Source organism: Amblyomma americanum, chromosome 2 (genome assembly GCF_052857255.1).
Source record: "Amblyomma americanum isolate KBUSLIRL-KWMA chromosome 2, ASM5285725v1, whole genome shotgun sequence".
NCBI classification, from domain to species: Eukaryota; Metazoa; Arthropoda; class Arachnida; order Ixodida; family Ixodidae; genus Amblyomma; species Amblyomma americanum.
Window position 1 is genome coordinate 148,660,229 of NC_135498.1, and position 27,417 is coordinate 148,687,645.

General features: G+C 49.2%; 1 protein-coding gene across 7 annotated transcripts in view; it reads right to left on the reverse strand.

Moving 5' to 3' along the window:
• LOC144121892 (monocarboxylate transporter 13-like) overlaps positions 1-27,417 on the reverse strand; it is a 206,454-nt gene that overhangs the window by 132,015 nt on the left and 47,022 nt on the right. The window contains exon 1 of one of the 7 annotated variants that reach the window (XM_077655320.1): positions 9,520-9,678. The exons of 4 other annotated variants lie outside the window; for them this stretch is intronic. In XM_077655320.1, the coding sequence (XP_077511446.1) occupies positions 9,520-9,588 (69 nt within the window). In that variant the 5' untranslated portion in view covers positions 9,589-9,678. Of the gene's footprint in view, positions 1-7,360; positions 7,503-9,519; positions 9,679-27,417 lie in introns of those variants that run through there. 2 more of the 7 variants (XM_077655321.1, XM_077655325.1) reach the window with 2 other exon arrangements.

The following is a 27,417-nucleotide window of genomic DNA, read 5'->3' on the forward strand; positions in this document are numbered from 1 at the left end:
GTCACAACGGCTTGGGACGGCCCACAAATTCGCACCGCAGGGGGCCACCTCATTAGGCCATCAGGACGATGCACAGCGCGAGTGACTGTCAAAGGACATACCTATCCTGCGAGCTTTGTTGTGCTACCGCAATGCTCCCGCGAAGTGATCTTGGGTATGGATTTCCTTAATGAGCATCAGGCGATCATCGACCTGCGATCCAAGCTGATCACGCTTTCGACGGACGAAGCCATCGCTTCGATGAAAACTCGGGAAAATCACATTGCCCTGAGTGTCCTGGAGGAAGAAGTGAGTGTCCCACCCCGATCAAGCGTTATCGTGACCGTAGGCGCCTCGAAGTCCCTTAACGCTGAAGCCATCATCGAGGGCAACATGCAGTTGCTCCTAGACCGAGGAATCAGCATCGCAAGAGGCATCGCACATTTGCGCAATGGCCAGGCCGAAGTACTGCTGACTAACTTCAGCGAAGAATACCGGCACATTAACAGAGGAACGACGATTGCTTTCTTCGACGAAATATCTGACGTACGAGACTCCTTCGCCCTCTCCGACCCCTCCGCAGAAGATTCGCCTGACCAAGAGAACTCGCCCACTTTCGACATCAGCCCAGCCCTACACCGGAACAGACAAGACCAGATCCGCAATCTCCTTCAAAGCTACAGTGAGTGTTTTTCGACATCGCCGAAGGTGCGACAGACGCCAATTGCCAAGCATCGCATTATAACGGATCAACACGTCTGACCTCTCCGTCAAAGCCCCTACCGTGTGTCACCGCGAGAACGACAAGCCATCCGGGACCAATTCGAAGAAATGCTTCGCGACGACGTCATCCAGCCTTCAAACAGCCCATGGGCGGCACCGGTTGTTCTAGTGAAAAAAAAAGACGGCGCACTTCGATTCTGTGTGGATTACCGCCGCTTGAACAACATAAAAAAGAAGGACGTCTACCCTCTCCCCCGCATCGACGACACACTGGGCCGCCTTTGCAACGCCAAATATTTCTCATCGATGGACCTCAAGAGCGGCTACTGGCAAATTGAGGTCGACGAAAGAGATCGCGAGAAGACAGCATTCATCACTCCGGATGGGCTGTTTGAGTTCAAGGTGATGCCATTTGGTCTCTGTTCCGCACCAGCGACGTTTCAGCGAGTAATGGATACAGTTCTGGCAGGCCTGAGGTGGCAAATTTGTCTGGTATATTTATATGACGTCGTTGTCTTCGCCTCGAACTTTGAAGAGCACCTCAAAAGACTTCGAACAGTACTAGACGCAATCAAGTCGTCGGGCCTAACCTTGAAAGCAGAGAAATGCCACTTTGCCTACAAAGAGCTGCTGTTTCTAGGCCACATTGTTAGCAAGGAAGGAGCACGCCCAGACCCGCAGAAAACAGCTGCTATTGAACAGTTTCATCCGCCGGCCGATAAGAAAGCAGTGCGCAGATTTCTCGGACTATGCGCATATTACCGATGATTTGTGAAAAACTTTTCGCGCATCGCCGAGCCCCTGACCCAACTGCCGAAGGTAGACGTGCCGTTTAAATGGGAAGCGCCGCAAGTAGAAGCCTTCAAGGAACTTCAGCGTCGTTTACAGTCCCCACCGATCCTTGCGCATTTTGATAAAAACGCCGATACTGAAGTTCGTACCGACGCAAGCAGCGTGGGACTAGGCGCCGTCCTCGTTCAAAAAAGTGACAGGCTCGAGAAAGTCATCGCATACGCTAGCCATTCCCTCTCCTAGGCCGAGGCTAACTATTCGACAACTGAGAAGGAGTGCCTTGCCATCATCTGGGCTACGTCGAAGTTCCGCCCCTACCTTTACGGACGACCGTTCAAGGTGGTCAGCGACCACCACGCGCTCTGCTGGCTTGCCAATTTGAAGGACCCCTCTGGCCGACTCGCTCGATGGAGTCTGCGTCTCCAGGAGTTTGACGTCACCGTCGTTTACATGTCCGGACGCAAGCACTCGGACGCCGATTGCCTCTCACGAGCCCCTGTAGATGCACCGCCGCCTGACGACGATGAGGACGCCTTCCTGGGACCCATCAGCCCTAGCTCTTTTGCTCAGCAGCAACGCTCGGACCCCGACCTAAAAGGCCTCATCGAGTACCTGGAAGGCAAGGTTTCTTCACCCCCCGCTTCATTCAGGCGAGGACTGTCTCCCTTCTGTGTGCAGAATGAGGTCCTTGTGAAGAACTTTACAGCGAACAAAACAGCCTACCTCCTTGTTGTACCTACTTGTCTCCGCGAAGAAGTTCTACAGGCTTCACACGACGAGCCGACCGCTGGACATCTCGGGTTTACTCGCACCCTCCGCCGCATTCAAGACAAGTATTACTGGCCCCGACTGTCTGCCGATGTCGCACACTATGTGAAAACCTGCCGAGATTGTCAGCGACGGAAGACTCCTCCCACACGACCAGCTGGATTTCTGAGCCCCATTGAACCTCCCTCAAGGCCCTTTCAGCAGATCGGCGTGGACTTGCTTGGCCCTTTTCCAACGTCAAGGGGACTTGCTGCTGGGCTAGTTGGTTTTGGTTCATAATTAAATAGTTTTTAGGCGCAAAAAAGGGACAAGACCCAAGGGTAGGTGACAGGACGAAGCGCTTCGTCCTGTCACCTACCCTTGTGTCTTGTCCCTTTTTTGCGCCTAAAAACTATTTAGTTATGATCCAACGTCAACATCTGGAAATAAGTGGATCATCATAGCGACCGACTATCTGACCCGCTACGCCGATGCGAAAGCCCTACAGAACGGAACAGCAGCAGAAGTGGCCAAATTTTTTGTGGAGTGCATTTTTCTCCGAAACGGCGCCCCCGATGTGCTCATCACGGACAGATGAACAGCATGCACGGCGGAACTAACGCAAGCCATCTTGCGCTTCAGCCAAAACAGCCACCAGAGGACAACTGCATACCCATCCGCAGACCAGCGGACTGACCGAGCGCCTGAACAAAACCATCGCCGATATGCTCGCCATATATGTCGATGCCGAGCACAAAACCTGGGACTTCATCCTGCCTTACATCATCTTCGCCTACAACACCGTAGTGCAGGAGACCACCCAGATGACGCCTTTTAGGCTCGTCCATGGCAGCGAGGCCACAACCACGGTAGACGCCATGCTGCCCAACATTACAGAAGAAGAGAACTTCGACGTCGCCTCCTACCTTCAACGCGCAGAGGCTCGAAGGCTTGCCCCATTACGGATCAAATACCAGCAGCCGACCGACACCAGACGCTACAATCTACGAAGACGCAACGCGTAATACAAGCCAGGAGACCAAGTCTGGGTTTCGACGCCCATTCGCCGCCGTGGATTGAGTGAAAATCGTTTGCGCCGCTATTTCGGCTCGTACAAGGTTTTTTTGTCGGCTAGGTGAACTGGACTATGTAGCCATGTCTGACGCAATGACCATCCCAGCGACGCCGCGTGCGACCAGAAGTTGTCCGTGTCGTCCGTCTGAAGCCCTATTATGTGCGCTAAAGGCCGCTGCATTTCCATGCTCTATTTTCGCAAGATCCGTTTTTTTCCTTAGTAGTCGCATTATTTGTTTTAATGCATCGGGTCGATGCTTCTTTGAGAGGGGAGTAATGCCGCGAATATTTGCAGTGTGTTCGTTTTTCAAATCTGCCGCCACATCACTTTATCGCTTTGTTTGCTACGCAAGACCCGACAAGATTTATTTCGATTGATCGCAGCCAGGCAGAGCTGATTCTACGTTGTTCCGGAATGTTCTAGTAACTTTGCGCTCTTTATCTCGAAAGTTCGCTATCAGCTTTAAATTGAGCACAGCCGACAGCGGCCGGCATATTCTGTTCGACGACCGCCGAGCACGCTTGTCTCTTCGCCGCCGCCGAGTAATTCAGTCCATTTTGGGTGCAAGTCAGCCCAATAAATAGTTCTTTTAGAAGACCCTTTCGTCCGTCTTCATCGCTGCTTCGACTGCCGTCACCGCTACGTGACAATATATTCCTCTGAGTGACTCAGTGAAGCAATGCCATCAGCGAATCGCAGATTACCAATGTATTCACCATTAACTCTTATCCCTAGCAGTTGACAATCCAGGTCCCTGAATACACCCTGTAAACAAGCGGAGAATAGCACTGCAGAAATCGCGTCTCACTGCCTCAGACCATTTCTTATCGCAATTTATTGCTGAATTTATAGAGGACTGTGGTGGCTGTGCAGCCGTTGTAGATATATTCCAGTATTTTGACATAATGCTCTTATACACCCTGACTCCGCAATGCCTGCATGAATGCTGAGATTTCCACTGAGTCAAATGCTTTCTCCTAATTTATGACGGCTATATACAGGGGTTGGATATACTCTGCACATCTCTGTATCACTTTATTGATGGTGTGAATGCGGTCTTTTGTCGAGTATTTTTTACAAAAGCCTGCCTAATGGATTATTTTACTGAAGTCTAAAGTTGTCGTAAATATATGAGGGATTACCTTAGTAAACACCTTATTGCCAACGAATAGTAAGCTGATCGGTCCGTAATTTTCCAACTCCTTGAAGTCTCCTTGTTAATTATTTATTCGTACTCTCAGGATAGAACGTTACAGAGGGTAGTGAGGGTCCCTTCAGTAATACTTATAACATAAAAAGGAAACAAAAGTACTGCATGTAATGAAACAGGAAACAAAACCAAGGAGAATCACGGTCGTGATGACGGCTACTGCGAAAACATCAATACAATACTGCGTAAAGGTAATATTGTGAATGGTTGTGAATTGAGGTAATACTGGCCTTCTTCCAAGCTTCCCCTCATTTTCTATCATTTCAAGCCCCTCGTTTCCCTTCCCTCGTTTGCTCAATAGCTTAAAGAGGGCCTTGATTTTGGCAATCTTGATGCATAGGTAGCATCGGACAGTCGTCGCACAGCTGCCGCCCTCGCCGTTCGATCACGTTCAACGTCACGCTTGCGGTAATATAGGACGCACTAAGTCCACCGCTAAGAGTGTGGCACTGGTGCCACACTTCCTGTGGTGACACACTCTTGACAAACTATTATGGTAAGGTTACACGCAACATAAATACCACTGAATGGAGAAGATTGGACAGCCGCCGCTGTAGCTTATTTTGTTGAGTCGCAGATGCGATGTTCGAAGGTCATGTGTTCGAGTCTCGACCGCACATATGATTGTTTTTTTTTCTACTTTGCAATGAATATCCTTCAGCGATAAAATATTTGCACCATGAATTTTCCATTCATCAACACCACTGTGACGTTGCCGTCATGAACACAAGGGCGGGTCCTCATTGACTGAGGTGATCGAGAGTGAAAACACTGAAAATAACACAGGGAGGACAAGTTATAGAGAGAAAAAAGGCAGCATAGAAAAAACCAGAAAGAATACAAAAGACCTAAACTAGGCGTTATATACACTTGTGCAGTGTCGCATGGGGAAGTTCTCCCTGAACACGTTAAACCTCCACTCGCGAAATGTATAGTCCAACACCCTGGAGAACGGCTCCTCGTGATCACTCGCGGTTGTGAAGTCTGAAGCGCCCGACATATCGGTCGTGTAGTCCGTACAGCGTGTCCATAACACTACATCGAACACCAAGCTTCCTTCAGTAGTCCGTCGCAACACACACGTAGTTTCGTCCTCAGAAATTTCCGGCCGTTGCGGGTACTACTTAACTGCATTGGGCCGCTGTCTCCGCGGTTGCATCTGCTACACGTCTTCTCCGAAAGACTGCGCATCACCTGAGAGCTTCCCTTTGAATCTCTTCTTTTTCATCTCCCTGTATTCCCCTCTATTCGCAATTCTTCAGTGACACGTCGTCATAAGGGACATTTTCCTGTTGTCTTCAGGTGCCTCATACCAGAAACAAAAATGAAAGACTTCCCTATAATGCTTGGTTTCGGTGGCTGTTGGCGGCCTCCATATTTAATGTCCTACTCGTTATTAGAAAGAAGAAATCACGCAAACAAAATTTGATGTTCTTGTTCTTTGAAAGGTACTCTGAGGACAGCTACATCAAATTATTGTTATCAGTCAAAATCGGCCTTCTGTTTATGTTGGCGTTTTTTGTTCGGCAGCAAAATACTAATTCATCGCCGAAAAAAACTTTCCCTCCGGTTTATTCTTACTGGTGACGTCCTTCCCGCAAGGGAAGGGTTGCCACCATTTTGAAGTGAATGGCGGTGTTGCATGTACTCTGGTATCTGCGGAACAAAAAATAGGCATCTGCGCATGCAGCTTACTTGAGAAATCGACCGGTAATGACGACATCCGTGGTTCGCTCTTCATTCGTTTCTAGGTTATTAAATTTACGTTTTGTTTTCGGCCAGTGTCTTTGTGACCGGAGCTGGAAAGCCTATAGATAGAAGCGAACTACTATTTGTCCCCAGTGACCCTTTAACATTCAGCACACCATTGAAAATATTTCAAAGCTCGGCTCCCCAAACACCATCCGCATTTGCACACTTTGGCAGCGGTTGACATTTTCTCAGGGCTTTTGAACAGAAGTGTAACATAATGTCAGCAAACGTCGAAGAGTTATTTTTCAACTTTTAATAGGTGTGCATGCATAAAGCTGACAGGCTATCATATCGGTGGGTTCTACACTTTGAATTCTACACAGGTTCTAGACAGGTCATATGTGGCTGGCTGTCGTCTGCATGACGTGACTTGAATTCGCACGGACATTTGAAGTGTAAAAATGAAGGAGCTATCTTGCAACCGGCGCCTATAAACACGTGACATTGTATTTATTGGTGTCGTTTACTTAGCGTTCAAATTCATAATTCCCGCATATACTACGGCTTCTTTTCGACGCTTCCACTCAATATATCGGAGAATTTCTTCGCACCATGCAGCACGCGTCGTGTTCTTAACATCAGAATAAATAAAAGCGCAAACGCTCTGCTCTTCCGATAAGCGCGTAAACGCAACGCGTGTCAGTTTTTCACCGTTAACGTTCAAACTTTTTCATGTGTAAGCAAACACCCTTATCTTCGCATCATTCATTGGTATTTGAGAAGTGGCCCGAATGGTCACTATGGTAGCGTGACAGGGAAGCACAAACACGGATAGGTAAAAAAAATACACGGTGGCACCGGGTGCAGTAAAAATCACCGAGCACAATTAATAAATAATTCTGCTTCCTTACATCAGAATCAGTAAAGTGCACGCTAAGAACGCTAGCAATATAAAACAGGCAGTCTAGATTTGGTACCCGTGGTTTAAGTCCAGAGCAAAAACTGATCATTCATATAAATATAGCCACATTCCTTTTTGTGCACACGAGATTCCGCTCTGCAGAGGAAGCGAGAAAACGTGGCATAAAACAGCGGGCAGCAGGATTTCTTCAAAAATAATAAGGACACGCATTTCCACTGACCGTTCCGCGAGCCCAAAACAGCTTGCCGTAGACGAAGCAGTGCATTTTCCTCGGCTCAGGACACAGCAACCTTGTGCTGAATTGGGTGGCAAGTTGTGATGTCTGAACAGAAACGTCCGCCTAGATGTGTGCTTATAAAGAAATAGGCTTAAAGGGGTTCAAGTGTCTCCGTGCGACATAATGCCAGCCCGACCTTTAGTACCGAGTTCCGATAAGTGATGATTGGCTGCTGCTTAGAAATGCCAAACAAGATAGGGCAAAAACGTTTCTGATTACGGTCGCATTCGTCTTGCAGAAATACCCGAACACAAGATCACTCTCTAGACCTCTGCGGATCAGAAGCGAAATGCGTATACACTCGTGTCTCGTTAATATGAACACTCAGGTTCCCAAGAAGAATTTTCCATAAAGTGATTCGGCTGTCATAACCAATCGTGACAAAAATCTTCAGAAAGAACACTTACGATTAAGATCTGCTTATGGGCAGAGTAGTAGGCAGTGAAGTGAGAGAGAGAGAAGTGGTAGAGGAAAGGTAGGGAGGTTAACGAGTGAAATGTTTTGGTTGGCTACCCTGCACTAGGGGAGAGGGATAAGGGGGGCTTAAAAGAATAAGAAAAAGTAGAGAAATGCGGTCCGTATCAAGCACGACAGGCAAAGACACAAGCACTGTAAGTCACAGGCCACCGCAGCTGTAGCCTGCACACCTTGAGGGCTGCTGACTGTTGCGACCCGAGTGGAACAGATCGAGGGCCCTCCATCACAAGGCAGCGCAGACGTTTCAGTGTCAAAAAAGGCTGCTTGCCGTTGAGGCTGATAATGTTGATGACAACGTAAACATCGGACTTCTTCTCGGAAGGATGAGGCTGGAGGATGCGTTGTACCAGCTATTGGGCAGCTGCAAGCACTGGATTCAACAAATCCAGCATCTGCAGTGCATTCTGTGCAGCTGGTATGTGCATGCTGGAAAGCAGCACACGCATGGCATTCACGATTGGTTTTAGCATTGCAATCACTTGCTCGTCTGCGACCTGGTCCGGTTTCTGACCTACTATCCAACCAGCAGTAGGCTCAACAAACTGGGTGCGCGGTGCTGGGTGCTTCGGGAGCGATGGCCAAGTCACTTGCCGGTCCCGGTCTTGGACCGGAGTTGTGACTTGTGCTTGATTAGCAATGGGCTCGGGACTGCGAGTACGCAATAGCTGCATGGTGACTGCGGGTGTGTGTAGCTCCGGCAGGGATGGCCAAGGCCCGTCTGCGACAGCCGTCTCTGCCTCGCCAGTCATATTGCTCCCAATCCTTAAAGTAGTATGCGGAGGGGGAGGACAAGTTGCGGAAATTATTGAACGATCCTTTCCAATGCTCACTACACTTTTAGAAGGTCTGTGACGAGGGCGACGACGTCGTCGCACCTTAGCGGCAGCTTCTCTGTGTGCGGAATTGTCTCTTGTCAGTTCTTTGAGTATCGCTCTTTCCCTTTTCAGGCGAGGACAATCTTTTGAGGAAGCGTGATGAGGGCCGCGGCAATTGGCACATGTAAGGACTGTTGCCCGACAAGAATCGCCGCTGTGTGGCTGAGTGCACCGTGGGCACACGATGGAGAAATTGCACACACTACTCAGTTGTCCTATCTCATGCCTTTCCTGCACTCGAGAGGCTTCGGGACGAAAGGCCTAACTGCATGTCGAAAGTGCCCAACCTTCACGTACGTTGGAAGGCAGTCCCCTTGGAAGGTCAACTTGATGCACTTTGTCCTTCCAAGACGCTGAGCATGCAGTATGGCTACACCGTCGGTAGCTGGTTGAATCAAAAGGGGCAGATCAGAGTCGCCGATGGCCACGTCGACGTCGTAAATGACGCCTGCCGTAGTGCCACTGGCTAGAAGGACATGGGAACGACGCTGATGCCGCCGAGCGTTTTGATGTGGCTCAAACTCTCAAGCGCGTTCCGGTCCATGACATCAGTGGCGACGACATTTCTAAAACTATTCACCCTCACATCTTTAATTGCTCCCGGGACGCGGACCTCCGGGAACGCAGACGTGGCTTGCCTATTGATGTGGTTGAGATTGTCTGTAGGAGTCTGGCACAAATAGAACAGTACGTGCCGATGATCTCGCACCGTAGTGATCGTGGGCGTACTCGACAACGACGAGTCCTCACCTTTGTGCAGTCTCCGTTTGGCCTTCTTGCTTGCGACTCTGATGAAGCCATCGTCAGCCGAAGAGTCATCACTGGTGGCCGAGTACATCACGGTGGCCTGGCTGCTTGAGTCATTCGGGAGGCCAAGACGTTTCCTCTGGGAGGCCTGACCGACCGGACTGAAGTTCAACAGCGTCCACTTCCATCACCGTCACCAAAAAAGAAATGGGGTTTCATTAAAATGTCGTAAATCAAGAAAAAACTGAAGAGGCGAACGGATGGCGTTCTGGTGTAGAGCCACAGTAAAGTGAAAACGATACAAACTCTAGGCAGCTCCGTGTGTGTTATCCTAGTCGCCATGGCTTTTAATTATGTGCGTGGTTGGCAGCACCTAGTGGTTCATGAGGCATCTGATGGCTTCTCATGGAGTGATGTCGTATAACCTATTACAACTTTTCATTTCTCACGAACCGCTAGAACATATATCTGCACTCAGCCGGCTGGGAGCTTCTGATTGCGGCTGTCAATGTAGGACAAGCAGCAAAGAGAGTTTTGTTGACAATAATTAATGTAATACGGCAAATGTAAAGATGAATCGACCGTGTGCCTGGCAATGTATGGCATGAAACCATACAAAAGAACGCCATCACTCCGGCAATTCCACTTTCGCACTCATTTCGTTGGTGTCCTGCATGGAAAAACTCAAGAACAGAGATGTCTGGTGGATCAGCCCCTGTTTTGTTCTCAGTGCTGTCCATATTGACGCGACAAAAAATATATTGGCCGCAATGGCCTCTTCGCATTTTCACCCTGTTCATCGTTCGGAAAGCGAGTTTTCATATTATACACTGAACTCTACAGTACATATACGGTGCCGTGATATAAGTTTTCCTTTTATATTCCTTCCTCCTTCGGGTTCTCTCAGTGAACTTATACAGTTTTCCGAAAAAATACTTGACTGGAGCGTTAATCCGAAGCTTGAAAGTGTTCTCGTGGGGGATTTCAAACTAAATGCTTCTCATGATAATCAAGATTTTTTACAATTCCAAGAGTTATACGAGTATTTTTAGTTCCTCAAACGTGATCACCGTGCCAACTAGAATTACATCAACTTCCCAAAACATGCTTGACCTATGTATTACAAGTTTTCCTCGCGAAAATATAAAATCGGGTACATTGGTATGCTGTTTAAGTGACGACTTACCAATATATTGTGTTACACTACGAACACCCAGTCGCCCCCGAATACGAAGTACAAATTAGAGATTATTCCGAGCCCAATGCTAACAATTTTAAGGACATGCTCACCAAGGTTAACTGGAACAGTTTGTTAGAATTATCGGACCAAGATGCCGCTTACGATGCTTTGCTTTCATGTTTTGTATCTGCTCATGCCTCATGTTTTCCTCTTAGGCCTCGTAAAAGATACAAAAAAGTACGCAAGCCCTTGATATCTCGTTAACTATTTAAAAGAATCGAACAGAAAAACAGACTCTTCCAGACATTCCTGCAAACCAAAGACGGAAGTGACTTTCGCACATTTAAGAAGGCACGAAACCTGCTAAATTCTGACTGATAGAAAGCAATGTTTAAGTACTATTCGCATATATTTTTGCAGGCGAACGGTAATAGTTGGTTGGTATGGCAAACCGTGAGAGAGATAATCTATAAAAACACAGAAACTAACAAAGTAAAATTTCACAATGACGATATACCTGAAGTAAAGTTAGCAAACTTGTTTAGCGAACATTTTCTTACTGCTGGTGCTCCGTCCAGCGACCGGACTGATGCAATTTCTGGCATGTCGTGTGAGCGTTTCATTACTTCAAACAACCCGAATACAGTATCCTTATGCCCCACTCACTCCGGCGAGGTGCATGATGTAATCATGTCTCTAAAAGACGGGTGTGCATCTGGAAGTGATGACATCAAACCAAAACCACTGAAGGCTGTGAGTCCGACAGTGAGCACCCCTGTTGCACACATATGCAATCTAATAACCTCAACGGGAGTTTCCCCATCCAAAATGAAACTTGCTCGTGTGACGGCTATACATAAGGCAGGCTCATGTGATAACCTGAACAATTACAGGCCAATCTTCGTGCTTTCTGTATTCGCCAAAATAGCCGAACACATTATAAACAAAAGGCTCGTTGGATTTCTCACCTCGCAATATATTTTAGTAAGGCAGCAATTTGGCTTTCAGAAAAATAAGTCACCTGAAGCAGCACTACTTGGAATAACAGAAAAAATTCTGCACAATATCGAAAACAGTTTTAACTCTCGGTATATTCCTCGATTTTAAGAAAGCGTTCGATAGCGTCCAGCATAATATATTCCTAAAACACTTACGTATTATGGTATTATGGTATCAGGAATACGGCTTTGACCCTTTTTAGGAGTTATTTCTCATTCCGCGCGCAGTATACTGTGATCTATGGTGTACGCTCCGAGACGGTGTGTCATACGGAGTACCACAAGCGTCCATCCTAGGGTCAGTCTTATGTCTCCTGTATATCATTGATATTTTTAATATACCGGGCGCTTCAAATCGGGTGCTTTATGCTGACAACACGAATGTGTTCTTCTCTGGAGCTGATTTAGAGGCATTATTTACGGCGGCGAACAATTGAATGTTGAAGTTAACCTCATGTCTAGGATTTAACAGCCTCGCACTGAACATAAACAAGACAAAGTATAAAATATTCCGCTCTGAAGGCACTAGAATGCATACATTTTCACGTTTAAAGTTAAAAGGTATGGACATAATTCATTCTTTGAATATCAGATTAGTAGATTTCCTTTAGCGCTCGTCCTACGTCGTTCTTCTACTGTGTCTGTGTGTTTTTCGGCGCTACTGTTTTCTTTTCTGGATCGAAATGAACCATCTAGCCCAAATAGAAGTTCTTTTATCTTAGATTTTACTTTCCAGGAAAATCTCTTGTGGAATGCGCATATTGACGCAGTTAGAATTGACCTCTCTCGCACTTTAGACATCTTAAATAGAGTCAGGTGTTATCTTCCAATTAGTATCAAACGACAGATACACTATTTTCTTATCCACTAAGGTCTTTGCAACTGCTCACTCGTGTGGCAAAGGTTTAATCACAATAGAAAACAGCTTAGAAATGAGCAATCTTGACTGGAAAAGGGCGGAAGCAAATATTCTAATATGCACGTCTGCAAGAATAGACGAAATTCCAATGAAGCCAATTAATGAAGTCTGCCCAAAAGGCAAGGAAACACCAATAAAAGCATTCGAGGCAGTAATAACAAATAAGCAAATTCCGCGCAGCTGGAAACAGAGTAAAATTGATTTCATTTACAAACGGAAAGGAGATAAGATGAACATAAAATCCTTCCCACCGATTACGATAGCATCACTTATATACACGCTGACGATGCAGACCGTGAACGGGTTCATAATTGGTAGGCGCTTAGATGATAGCCTGTTCGTGCTTATCCAGTGCATAGGAATAGATAAGGCGGAAAACAGACCTCTGTATAAATAGGCTTCCTGGACATAAGCGGCGCATACGACAGCTTGAACAGGGAACTCCTGTGGAACATAATTAAAGATGAAGGTATCGGTCATGAGGTAATTTTTTTATACATACTGCTAATCCCATTTGGGATTGTTGCACGAGGGCAAAATAGGGTTAGTAATAACAGTTCAAAAATACATCATTTTGGTGAAGATCGTAAAATAGACAACTAATAGTAAGGGTAAAGCAAAGGCACTGGAATTAACTATGAAAATACAACCAAAAATACAACAACGCAGAATAACAATATAACGAACTGTATCATAACCATATCGAAACAAGAAATTGATTTTATGCAGGAAATATATCGAGAAAATACAATTGAAATAACATGAGAAGGAATTAAGAATACTACAGCTGTCCAGGTACACAAAGCATTAAGGCAAGGTTGTCCTCTATCACTGCTGCTGTTCATGTTATATATGATAAATATAGAAGAAGGCTACAAAAAAAGCAATCTACTTTATAATCTGTCGTACAGATTAGGCAGAAAGGTTGTTGAGCAACGACTACCAGGTTTAATGTATGCGGACGATATCGTATTGTTAGCAGATAGCGAGGAAGATTTGCTAACTCTGGTTAGTTGCTGTGAAGGCGAAGGAAACACTCTAGGTTTCAGTTTTAGCGCAACTAAGTCAGGTGTGATGATTTTAAACCATACAACTGATCAGGTACTTGTAATACAAGGCCATGTAATTCCTCGATGGAATACAAATACGGTATGGGTAAACGAAGGGCAGATGTACACGGAAAAGCACGAACAGTCTCTCGTAGCAAAAGGGCGAAGAGATGCCGGAATATTGAAGCATAGGGCATTATGGGGGTACAAAAAATATGAGGTACTGAAAGGTATTTGGAAAGGAATAATGGTGCCGGGGTCTTAGTTTCGAGAATGGGGTTCTATGCTTAAGTGCTGAAGTTCAGTCGTGATTAGAAGTAAATCAGAGAGCTGTGGGAAGATTAGCGCTAGGCGCGCACGGCAAAACCACAAACGAGGCAGCACAGGGAGATAAGTTCTGGGCATCGTTCGAAGCATGGGAAGCTCAGATTAAAATACCATACGAATAACGCCTGAGGAAATTGGACGATAACAGGCGGACAGCTAAGGTATTTAAATACCTGTAGAGAAAGAGCGTTGACTCACACTGGTGGAAAAGAACTAGGAAGTTAATCAGTAAGTGCGCCAGACATGAGGACGGAGAAAGAAAGAGCAGTAAACGAGAGGTTAAAACGCGGAAGGTAAAACTTGGATAGATTCAATGGAAAAGAAGCATAGTGCATAACTATATCGATACTAGAAAAGGCAGATGAGGAAGGAAGCGCTTTATGATAACTGAAGAGGCAGTGGCCTAATCTTTGAAGCTAGGTCAGGATGTCTTAGAACGCGCAGCTACAAAAAGACATTTAACGAAGAAGATTACACATGTGCTGTGTGTGGTAAATATGCAGAAACAATAGAATACCTCCTACTAAAATATGATGTCATCCATCCCGATGTCGATGCAGGCACGGTCGCTGTTCCTGAGGCATTAGAGTATGGAGATAATGGTCATGAAATAAATCTGCGGTGGAAATTAGCATAAAGCGATTGGAAGATTGGTCTTAAAAACAGAGAGGTCACATAGGGTTAATGGTCTAGGAAGACGTATGTAAAGAAAATGGTGAATTTTAAAAACTTCCTACACAGTTAAACAAAAATAAAGGAAAAAATGTTCAGCATGGTGGCAACTGCCATTATTCCGTTTCAAAGGGGACGCTCCTACCTGCCATCCATCCATACCGGATGTCTTAGAAACCTATCTTCGAGTTACTGAGGCGTTCATGAATGGGCGACATGGACAGGAATGAAGACGCCGGCGCTTCGAAGAGCTCGGGGGCTGGCAGTTGTCCAAAAGCACTAAACGTTACAGACGCTACGCCGCGTCTAGATGCCCGATACACCACAGCTTTCGCCCTCTAACCAGGTTCAACAGCAGTTAAACTACAGCTAATTTTTTTCAAATTGACCAGATTTTACCCGATCGTCAACAAGTATCACTCGAAAGGAGTGCTGTATTATGGGGGCCATAAAAAAATGGCTGTGGTTTAGCTCTGGTTAAACCTGGAGTGACGCGATAGCTACAGCTGGCCGGGTGGAACTCGCTCAGTCGAAGTGCAAAGTCAGTCTTTCGCCGCTCCGTTTCGCTGGGCGTTCCTTCTTCATCTTCATCCCTGGACGTGGATTCACTCTCCACCCCCCCCCCCCCCCCCACCACTCGGTTTCGCTAAAGCCCCTTGATAATTTGAAAGTAGCGACACTCTCCTCCGCGCAGCGCTTTCCTCCTCGATTCTCCTCGCGCGGCGGCTGTGAGCTCTGCGCACGACACGCTTTTTCTCCTTGGGGCCCGCCGGCCGACCGCAGCAGTGAGCGAAGCGCGTTTTTGGGCCAGCTCTGCGCTCCAGGAGTGCACAAAATCTTTGAAAAATTGCAAGAAAAACATTGAGAATGCCGAAAGTAACGTTCATGAAGAGAATGGTTTCTTCTTAGAACTGTGTGAATGGGGAATACTGACGTAAACAAAGCCTTCAGGCGAGCTCGGTACTGCAGACATTTAAGTCACATGATAAGGTGTTTTAGTTCGTGCTCCTGATTTAGTACTGCCTCTGACTTTGTCTGTGTTTGTTTTTTAGAGCGTGAACTCTGTCGCCGCAGTAAAACTTCGGAAAACGACCCCGGCTGGTGCTCTGAACTTCAAGATCAGAGAAGGTCAAAGCGGGACTTAGTCTGTTTCGCTACTGTCAAGCTACGAGTCTAGGCATAGTATATGTCACGTGGTAAACCGTGAGCTTGGATCACTGGTTAATTATATACTTATTATGACTAATTACTGGAAGCCAAATTAATTGATATTTAGTAAATTTCAATTAAAACCAAAATTTGCGCTGTAGCATCGAGTAATATACAGTTGGAAAACTTAGGCCAACTGTAATGGCACCGTGCTAGTCAGCGATCCACATTAATCTGCGTTAATTAGTTAATTTGCTACAAAACAAACAATGAGCTAGACGATGAAGTCGTATACCTTGCGACAGGAACAGCGCAGCACGAGACAAAGAAGGGACAGGAGAAACACGACACTTTGTCTCGTGCTGCGCTGTTCCTGCCGCAAAATCATGCACCAACCAGCCCAACTTTACACCTTGCTAAAGTCATATACCGTTGAAAAGCTTAGGATGAATGCAAATGCTCTGAATTAGTTTACGATACCTATTATTTAGCGTTATTGAGATATATGCAATCAAAACCACCCTTTGCATTGTAGTATCGAGTCATATACCTTTCGAAAGCTTAGGTTCAGTGCAAATGAGGTGTGCTAGTTATCGGCCCGAATTAATTAGTGCTGAATATTTACCTGCAGTTAAATCTTAAATTTGCACTATAGATCGAAAACTAAGGGCGAGTGTAAACGCGTTATGCTAGCTGGCCAAACGTTAAGAAAAACCTCCCAAAAACAGAGCTAACATTCTAGCTAGGCTTAACACGAACTGCTTCGAAATGTTTTTCTTTGCTTTTGCATTTAATTGCGAACATACAATGCGATCAAGGAGCGCGGACAACCAACCATTCATCGAACATTATTAGGCACTGGTGCCAAGGAAGCGCAAGAATATACTCGGTATGCCTATGAGAGAACGCATTGTTATCTCTAGGCAAGATGAACGCCTCTCGATAATGTAATATTATACTTTGCACTGAAATTTCGTTCCAGTACGTAGTAGGGGATATAAAGCTGGTATTTTGATTAGGCATAACCTAAAATGTATCATTAAAGAAAATGAGAGCATGGTCAGCAGGATGATTTATTTTCGCGCACGCAAAAGAACCTTGATTGACAAGATAAACGTAACAGGCGGCAGTATCACATAATATTCATCATCCACGTTAGTGTAGATATATGTGCTATGCAGTATTGATGACAGTTGAGAAAAATATGCTCAACGAAATACAACAGTGGTGTATGTTGTGACGTTCCTTGTGTGTGCTACGAGGGTCCGCGTTCGACGGCGCGGCGTAGACGGAGCCCCCAGTGGCGGCGAAAGCACTCAAGGGAAAACAATTCAGTTGGAAGAGAGGAGAACGGCGACAGCCGGTCTCGTTTTGGAAGCAGCCAGCAGACATGTTTCTACTGTATATGGCTGCAAGCAACTTGAGTGGGATTGCTTTCGGGCCTGCCGCCGTGGACCGCACGGAGACGACCCAGGTGACAGCGGCATCATCAATTACCGAGCCATACTCGTTGAGAGTGAACGACCAGAACGAAGGGGTTTAAGCACAACCGGACCCCCTTTCCATAGTGTCGGCACGAGTCGGACGCCGCCGCCGCCGCCGCCGCGGGGAGACGGGCGTTATCTTCCCCAATTGCCCTGGCCATGCCGGGGACAATAGGGCCTCGTTTCGGCGGGCCTGGCCCCGTGGCAAGACGGCGGGCATCATCAATCAACCCTCCCGAGCACATCCCAGGACCAGGGACCACTTTCCCGGCTTTTAGTGACCTCGCGTTCCGGCCTTGAGGGGCGAGTGTCATTTGATGGAGAACGGAGGTCGGTGACCCGCGGGAACCGTCAGCGGGCCAGAGCGCGCCTTACCACAGCCGACGCTACCTCGACGACAACCTTCTTTCCCTCGGACTCAACACGTGAGGGGGGCGAGACCATAAGTGCGGTGGTGTGTTTGTGCGCCCAAGTGAAAGCCCTAGCGCCCCCCCCCCCCCCTCCGGCGTGGGCGTGCTCACCCTAGGGAGTGTGGGGATAAGAGGATATAAAAATCGACAAGGAGTACGGAAGAAGGGACGCTCAGGACGACATCGTTCGCAAAGGGGGCCTTCAGCGCCGAAGCCCGACGGCGTGCAGCTTCTGCCAGCAACCGTTCGAGCTCAACTCCGGAGCCCCTCCATCGTCCCCATGAAGTCGTCGGCACGTAAGCGCGGACGCCCCAGCCTCTGAATCAAAATCATGTATAATTATTGAATATACCTGTTTGTTTAAACTGAGCCATACGGTGTCTCTTTGCCTCTCCGTCCCGTGTGGACCTGCGCATTATGGGGGGTCGTCACACTGGTGTCAGGAGTGGGGTCTCAAAAGCAAATGTCCTCTGAATGCTGCGACATTCATGACTTCAAAATTGTAATCAAAAGGGAATCACGGGACTGATTGTGGGACTTTTACCCCCATTTGAGAGGCTTGAGGCACCGGAGGGCTTGAGCGAAAAAAAAATGTCTGTATCTGAGGGAGCTCCCACTCCACAGCCGTCGCTCGGAGCAAGCATGCTGGCATTAGGAAGCGTCATTCCGACGTTTACGGGAGATAAGACAGGGGTTCCAATCTGCGATTTCTTTTCCATGCTAGAAGAGATTGGGAAAATGGGGGATGGTCCGATGCTCAAATGCTGGGAATGGCGAGGTGTAAGATGGCAGGAGCTGCTCATGATTTTGCATGGCGAGACGAAAAAGTAAAATCCACAAAATCATTTGCGGAATTTAAGAAGCTCGCGTTTGAGCATTTCCACACTGAACCACGTCACGTGCGGGTACAGAGGTTCCGTGACGCCGGAAAGATGGTAGGGGAGGACGTGCGAACATTTGCATCGCGGCTTCAGCGCCTAGCACGCGATACGTTAAGCAGGGAGGAGGAAGGAGACCAGCTAAAGAAGAAATACGTGGAGGATTTACTTAAAGAGGAAATGACCGCTTTGTTCGTGGCTGGTCTGCAAGACCCCGTGCGCCGGTTCGTGCTCTCGCGCAAGCCGAGCAATTTCGACCAAGCCGTGGCGGCCGCATTGGATGAGGAAAGAAATGAGGCGTTAACGACAGCCGCAGCGAGAGTACGCGTCATAGAGAGAGCGGTGCTCAACCCTGAGGTTGCTCTCTTGACAGAGCGGTTAGATCGCTTAGAACAGCTGCTATCTCAGAAGGTGAAACGCCAGGTTGAAGCGCGTGCTCAACAGCGCTCATTCGCTGGAAACCGGAGACCGCCACAAAGCTACAGGCGCGGTATGCGAGATTTTGAAGAAATCGTATGCTTCGCTTGCCAGGGTCGCGGACACATAGCCAGGTTCTGCCAAAACGTGCGCCGTGGGGAGCCACAAAGAGAAGCAGGCGAGACACGCCCTAAGCAAGCCTACAGCGGGGCTCCAGATACCAAGACAAAAAACTAGATAGTCCTCCCCATCCTGAGGAGCATGGGGAAGAAGCAGTGGATGATGAGGTGGTGGTAGTTTGTGTGGCCGACGAGGCATGCCCTGTTGTGCGTTGCAAGTTAAATGGTTGTTGCATGGAATTGTTGATAGATACGGGGTCAAAGGTGACATTGCTTAAGGAGAGCAGTTTTAACACGCTTCGAAGGAAGGGGGACCGCGAGGTGTTGGACGCGCCTGGTGGTACGGCAACCAAATTTGTAGGCATAACGAGGGATCCTCTTGGCATAAGTGGACTCTACCGGTCACACTTCTCTCTCGGCGGAATTGCATTGGAGCACCCCTGCTACGTATGCCCGGACACGGTGTCTCTGCCAAACGGAGTGTCAGGTATATTAGGGCAGGATTTTTTGAGAAAAGGGAAGGTAGTAGTCTCATTCTCTGAGGAAGAGGTTGATGCGGGCGGCTCAAAAGTTCTGTTTTTGAACAGGAGAGGGGCTGAGATTTGCATTACCGATATTGACACCCGTCAAACAGTGGGATCATTGGAGAAGGTATATTCGCGGGTTGCCGTCAGGCTGGTCGATGAGGCGGTCGTCCTTTTTTGGTCGGAGCACATTTTGTACGCGTGTGTGCCTTCAGATGTAGAGAGCGGCGCCGTGGGAGTGCTTGAGCCGGTCGACTCTCTCAGCAATGGCCTGAAGGCAGCCGCGTGCCTCGTGACAGTTAATGACGCCCACAGAGTGCCCCTACGGGTGGTTAACTGTAGCCAGCAGCCACTGAGCCTTCCCAAGAACAAAACATTGGCTTTCTTCACCTCTGCTATAGAGAAACGTGAGCCCACCGATACGATACTCGCAACTGTAGAGCATGCTAGTCCTTCGGCTGCTCCAAAGGCGTCGTTCGATCTTTCTCACGTAAAATCCAGGGAGATGGAGGCTCTGGCTGGTTTTCTGAACGACTACTCGGAGGTATTCGCCGCGTCCAACCTGGATTTGGGCTGCTCTGGCGTTATAAAGCACAGGATAGAAACCGGCACTTCATCGCCCGTTTACCAGCGTGCGTACAGGATTCCTTACTCCCAACGTGAGGAGATGGAGCGGCAGGTGCAGGACCTGATTGATCGCGGCATTGTCGAACACTCAAAGTCACCCTGGGGAGCACCAGCGCTATTGGTGGAAAAGCCAGATGGCTCGTATCGATTGGTAGTGGACTACCGCAAACTAAATGCCGTAACTCACATCGATCCATACCCCATCCCCAATATACAGGAGACGCTTTCTCAGCTGGGCTCTGCCAGGTACTTCACGGTAGTGGACATGGCGGCGGGATTCTGGCAGATAGCAAAGGATCCGGCAGATGCCGAGAAAACGGCATTCAACACGCCCTCAGGGCACTATGAATGGAAAAGAATGCCGATGGGTCTGGCCAACAGTCCTGCTGTCTGGCAGAGAACCGCTGATGTTATCCTGGCAGGTCTTCTGGGGAGGCTGTGCTTCATGTATATGGATCACATAATCATATACAGTGACAGTGTTGAGAACCATTTGCGCGATATTGAGCAGGTTTTGGTGCGACTAAGAGGAGCGGGTCTCAAGCTGAAGCCCACTAAGTGCCAATTCCTCAAAAACGAGGTGAAATACCTCGGGCGCGTTGTTTCAGCTGACGGCGTGCGACCGGGACCCTGAGAAACTAAGGTGTGTCTCGGATTTTCCATCCCCGACTAGCGTCCGCCAGGTCCGGCAGTTTCTCGGCCTGATCGGTTACTACCGAAGGCACATAGAGGAGTTCGCCAAGCTCGCTAAGCCGCTCACCGCCTTAACAGCCAAAAATGTCCCCTTTCGCTGGGACGAAAACGCGGAGGATGCTTTTGGGGCCCTGAAAAGGAAGCTAATGAGTGCACCGCTGTTGCGCCACCCGGATTTTAATTTGTCCTTCGTTATGGCCACAGATGCGTCAAAGTTCGCAGTTGGTGCCGTGCTATCTCAGGTTATCGAGGGCAAAGAACATCCCGTTGCTTTTGCTAGCCGACAGCTGAGCCCCACAGAGCAAAAGTACGGAGCTACGGAAAGGGAGTGCCTCGCCGTTGTCTGGGCAGTAAAGCACTTCAGATGCTACCTTTACGGCGGCAAATTCAAGCTAGTCACAGACTGCCATCCTCTGAAATGGGTGATGAGTGTCAAGGACCCTAGCTCGCGACTCGCTAGATGGAATCTACACCTGCAGGAATACTGCTTTGAAGTGGAGCACAAGTCAGGAAAGACACATCTGAATGCCGATGCACTCAGCCGCACAGCTGCCGTGGCAGCTATAGATGAGTTTGTCCCCGTAGTCGACCCTGCCTAATTACGCACAGAGCAGTGCAAAGATCCTGACCTGAAGCGAATAATCGAAAGCTTAGTGGGCGCACCGTCTCACCCCGAACAGCTAGGTTATTTCATTGGCAAAGACGGCACCCTGTGTCGGCGCACGAGGCCAACCAGGAAAGGGAGACCAGAGAAAACCGCTTGGGAGAGAGTCGTCATACCTCGGTCGTGGACAGAAAGGGTTCTTCGCGCGTTTCACGATGCGCCATGCGCCGGTCATTTTGGCGTAGCGAAGACACGCAGGCCTGTGGAGCGTTTGTACTTTTGGAGTGGCATGCGACAGGATGTTAGAGACTACTGTGCGAAGTGTCATTCCTGTCTCGAAAGAAAAACACCCAAGGGACGAAGACCAGCTCCAATTCAGCCGTTCCCTGAGGTTTCGGCTCCCTTCGAGCGGACAGGTATGGACATAATGGGCCCATTGCCCACGACCACTTCCGGAACCAGGTACATTTTAGTATTTGTTGATCACCTTTCAAAATACGCGGAAGCGGAAGTACTCCCAGATCAGAAGGCAGACACGGTTGCAAGAGCATTTGTCGAACAGATCGTGCTCCGACATGGACCCCCCGAGGCAACTCTTGACAGATCGGGGAACGAACTTCGTGTCGTAGCTAATGAGGAGAGTTTGCGAGCTGCTTAAGATCGCTAAGAAGCAGACAACACCGTACCATCCGGCTTGCAACGGCGCGGTGGAGCGACTGAACCAAACCGTGGCCGGGTTCCTGTCGCATTTTGTTTCGCGCGACCAGCGGGACTGGGACTTGTGGCTCCCGTATGCAATGTTTGCCTACAATTCCGCAGCACACGAGAGCACGGGCGAATCGCCATTCTTTCTTCTCTACGGCCGAGACCCGGACCAGCCTAGTGAAGTGCCAGAGGGCCCCCGTCGTGTCCCATACGCTTCACTGGACGACTATAAGGTTGAGCTGGAATCGCGCTTGCAAGTGGCGAGGGACATCGCAAAGGAGGCCTTAAAGAAAGCGGCGAAGCGCAGGAAGGAGGTGCACGATCGCAGTGCTAGAGACGCGCCGTTTGATGTGGGGGACAGCGTGTACATTGAAAACTGCCAAAGGCAGATTGGGCTAGCTCGTAAGTTCCAGACGAAGTGGAGAGGACCGTGCGAGGTTGTCGAGAAGCTTTCTCCGGTAAACTTCAGAGTCCGAGACGTGAACCGGCACTTGATAAGGATACACGCAAATCGCCTCAAGTCGGCACCGGTTCAGTATTCACGAAATGAGGAAAGGGAAAGCGCGGATTTTGATGGGGACAGAAGTGAAGCGGAGCGCGCAGATAGTTCGCAAGAAACGCCCTCTCCTGCATTTGTCCGGCAGGCGCCAGAGGTGACGGCCGGAATGCCACCGGATTCACTTCATGCATTGCTAGAAGAAGAAGCGCGCGAGGTTGCCGCGCAGATAACGCCAGGAGAGGCTCCTGCCACGAGCCCTCGCGAGTCCCAAAGCAGACAAAGGGTCACAGACTTACTTGGTATGACTCATGAAGGCCGATATCCGCTGCGAAATCGGAAAGCTAAGTCGGACTAATGGCGTAAACAGAGCGGAGTTGTGAACTGGTTAGAATTGTGTAATGCCGCAGCTCATAACATTGCTATGTGCTTATGTGTTAAGATATCGGAGTTGGTAGTTAAACCTTTACGTCATTAAGTAACACCTTCACAGGAGAGCATGCGGAGCGCATGCAGAACCTGCCGTACTTCCTTTCGTTATCTTTATTTTTGTCTGTGCCGTGATCGTGCTAGAAGTGGGAACTCCTTTGTAACTGTGGTAAATTTATTTTGTCCAGTTTGGACTAGAAAGGAGAGGCTTGGGTGCTGAGTTTCATGTTTATCTGTAAAAGAAGATCAGTGCTGCCCCTGGAGACGCCAGTTATGACAGCGGAGGCATATGGCGTTGTGCAGTGGTGTTGAGTGCAGCGAAAAGTGTTTTGTCGGACGCACTGTGAGAGGCGATTCAGAAAGACAAGGGGAGCTGCATGGACTCAAATGTTCGGAGAGCATTCTTCTGGAGGGTGAGCGAGTGTGACGTTCCTTGTGTGTGCTACGAGGGTCCGCGTTCGACGGCGCGGCGTAGACGGAGCCCCCAGTGGCGGCGAAAGCACTCAAGGGAAAACAATTCAGCTGGAAGAGAGGAGAAACGGCGACAGCCGGTCTCGTTTTGGAAGCAGCCAGCAGACATGTTTCTACTGTATATGGCTGCAAGCAACTTGAGTGGGATTGCTTTCGGGCCTGCCGCCGTGGACCGCACGGAGACGACCCAGGTGACCGCGGCATCATCAATTACCGAGCCATACTCGTTGAGAGTGAACGACCAGAACGAAGGGGTTTAAGCACAACCGGACCCCCTTTCCATAGTGTCGGCACGAGTCGGACGCCGCCGCCGCCGCGGGGAGACGGGCGTTATCTTCCCCAATTGCCCTGGCCATGCCGGGGACAATAGGGCCTCGTTTCGGCGGGCCTGGCCCCGTGGCAAGACGGCGGGCATCATCAATCAACCCTCCCGAGCACATCCCAGGACAAGGGACCACTTTCCCGGCCTTTTAGTGACCTCGCGTTCCGGCCTTGAGGGGCGAGTGTCATTTGATGGAGAACGGAGGTCGGTGACCCGCGGGAACCGTCAGCGGGCCAGAGCGCGCCTTACCACAGCCGACGCTACCTCGACGACAACCTTCTTTCCCTCGGACTCAACACGTGAGGGGGGCGAGACCATAAGTGCGGTGGTGTGTTTGTGCGCCCAAGTGAAAGCCCTAGCGCCCCCCCCCCCTCCGGCGTGGGCGTCCTCAACCTAGGGAGTGTGGGGATAAGAGGATATAAAAATCGACAAGGAGTGCGGAAGAAGGGACGCTCAGGACGACATCGTTCGCAAAGGGGGCCTTCAGCGCCGAAGCCCGACGGCGTGCAGCTTCTGCCAGCAACCGTTCGAGCTCAACTCCGGAGCCCCTCCATCGTCCCCATGAAGTCGTCGCCACGTAAGCTCGGACGCCCCAGCCTCTGAATCATAATCATGTATAATTATTGTATATATCTGTTTGTTTAAACTGAGCCATACGGTGTCTCTTTGCCTCTCCGTCCCGTGTGGACCTGCGCATTATGGGGGATCGTCACAATGTCATAGCCCAAATCAACATCACTTTGTACATCTATGCAGCAGTTTATGCAAGCGAAAGTTAATGGACAATGGGATCTTAGGGTTAAAGACTGTCTGTTAAAAATTGCCTATTTGTTGTTATAAAGACGACACTACAGGAGCAAGAACTAGCACGTTTTGAGCCCCGTCGCTATTTCCGGAGAAGATGCAATGCGCGCATGCTTTGGAGATTCGTTCCGTTCTGGCCTCGCATGCAAAATAACCTAAAAACGAAGCAGCAAACAACCCTCGAATGGTGCCTTTCAACCAACGGTGTCAACCATTTTTTATGACGTCGTGGATAATCCTTAAAATGAGTTGCCGGGCGAGTTGGTATTCCATGCTTACATTCACAGCGCAAAGACGAAAACGGACACGAGGGGAGACACCACAAAGCGCCGACCTCAACGACGTGAAAATCCCCCAACGAGAATATATATGGTATCATTAATACCGCATAACCATCATCAGGCCGCTTGCTGCTGTTGTACGCGCAACAACACACCATAGCGCTTGCATGTTGCCATAAAAGCACGGCGCTGTAATATTCGCTCGCCGAGCGTAGGAGAAAAATGGAGCGGAGGAAAAATTAAAACACAAGCAATACGCCGGACCCGCGCGTTTCCAAGGGCAACGGCAGGAAGACCAATCGTCGCTCAGGAAATCGGGCGGAGAGCCGACCCTCAGGGAAGGGGCGAGAATGGGGCGAGGAGAAGGCGAGGAAGTCGCGCGGCGGCGGAAAACTTCTATGGTTGGCGGTACTTTCATATTATCAAGGGGTTTTAGGTTTCACCGGCAGCTGCTCCGCACCATGTGTTCAACCACGTGACCAGCCAAGGCGCCGCCACGGAGCTCAAGGGGTGCCGCGCTGAAGGCTCGAAGTGTTAGCGTAGTGTAACTATCGCTACAGAACTTCGCGTCTCCGTAAAACTCAACGCGCAACCATGCGAAACTAACAACCGCTACGCACAAGGCGAGGGCGCGCCTTCGCTAACTGCGCACCGATCGGCGTGCTCGCACCACGGCGTGGGCAGGTAGGCGTGCCTTTCACAACTGCGCCATGTTGCGCCTGCCGGCGTGCCCAGCGAAACTGCTTGAAATGCAGCGTAGTTTGGCAAAAACTAAACGTTTCTAGCCTTGCCACTGTCAGAAACAGCAAGAGTGCCACGAACCCGCCTGAACAGCCGCCAGGCAACAAGCGTGCGCGCCTGTTCACGAACTGCGTAATTCAACGCACCGGCAAGTGTGGCCAGCGTAAACTGTTTTAAATGCACAGTAGCTGGGCAAAATATTTCTCACCTTGCCGCCGTCAGAAACTGCTCGAGTTCCGCGTCCAAGACAAACACAGATCCAAAAACACGGCGTCTGCGCGCTAGCAAAGACGGCGCACGCTCACGGGCGCAGCCGCGTAGACCGCCTTCTCCTTGTTTCGTTCTGCCTCGCCGCCGGCCGCCCGCGCGCATGCGCGCGGCAAAGCTGGTGGAGCCATTAAACGCATGGGCGACAAACTGATCCGTTATGATGTTCCTGGAGCCAGATTTCTCCAAGTTGCCGCTCTTTATAAATTTCTCTCTTAATGGTGCGACCACAACCGCTCGCGACGCTGCCAGGAGCCACAAGAGGCTCTGACCTGCTCCGCGGCGTTCAATGTATCTGTCTAGTCACAAACCGTCGCTACTTCCGCTTTCCCCATGAAGGGGCTTACCCGCTCACCCAGTCGGCGCTGTCCCGACTCGTGATCATGGAGGAAGCAAGGCAGCAATGTGGGCTAGTTGGTTGCACATTTGGTGTGAATAACAAGCTACACACTAACAAAACGACATCTGGAACGGGGGACACAGGACAAACGCGTTATCACGTGGTGTGATCACGTGATAAGCGCGCTTGTCCTGTGTCCCCCGTTCCAGATCACGTGATAACGCGTTTTTCCTGTGTCCCCCGTTCCAGAGGTCGTTTTGTTAGTGTGTAGCGCGTTATTCACACCAAATCATGGAGGAAAACAACACCCAGGGGGAAGCATCCGGCGATAACCTTGAAGCGTAGTCATAAAAAGTAAAAGGATAGAGCCGATCCGGCCGTGATCACACCACGTGATAACGTGCGGTGATATCTATTACCGCTTCGCCTGTGCATGCCCGACTCTGCGGGGAAACGGTCCACTGAGAGCTGCTTCCTGCGAGAAGCTTCAGCGTGGGAGAATGTTAAACAGCAAGTGATATCTGGCCTGAGAAGACAATGCGATTGGATATTTATAGAAAAGGCGTGATTCTGACGATGTCGCTGAGTATCACACATCCTGTACGTCAATTCACGAATGATGATTATGATGGTTTTTAATGGCGGAAAGGAACTTTGGCCAAAGAGCGCCATGCCGCAGTTTATTTTCCGGCGACACAAGTTGGGGCCAGAAGCCTGATTTCAAGGTGTTTCACGGGAAAGCGTGCGTACCGTATCACTGGGGGTTATTCGGCGCCACTGGTGGTCCAACTCTGTACCCACGGCATACACGCAAATGAACCATATTTGACACATGAAAAAAACTTCGTGGGGTTCTGCCTTTTATTGTCGGAGGAACCCGGCGCAAACATGACAATGAGGTCGGGAAAGGAGCGCTCATTCACCTATCTTAACGGTTCCACGAGTGTGCGCCGTGAAGGTGGGTAAGTCCCGCTTAGCCTCCGTGGTCAAGTGGC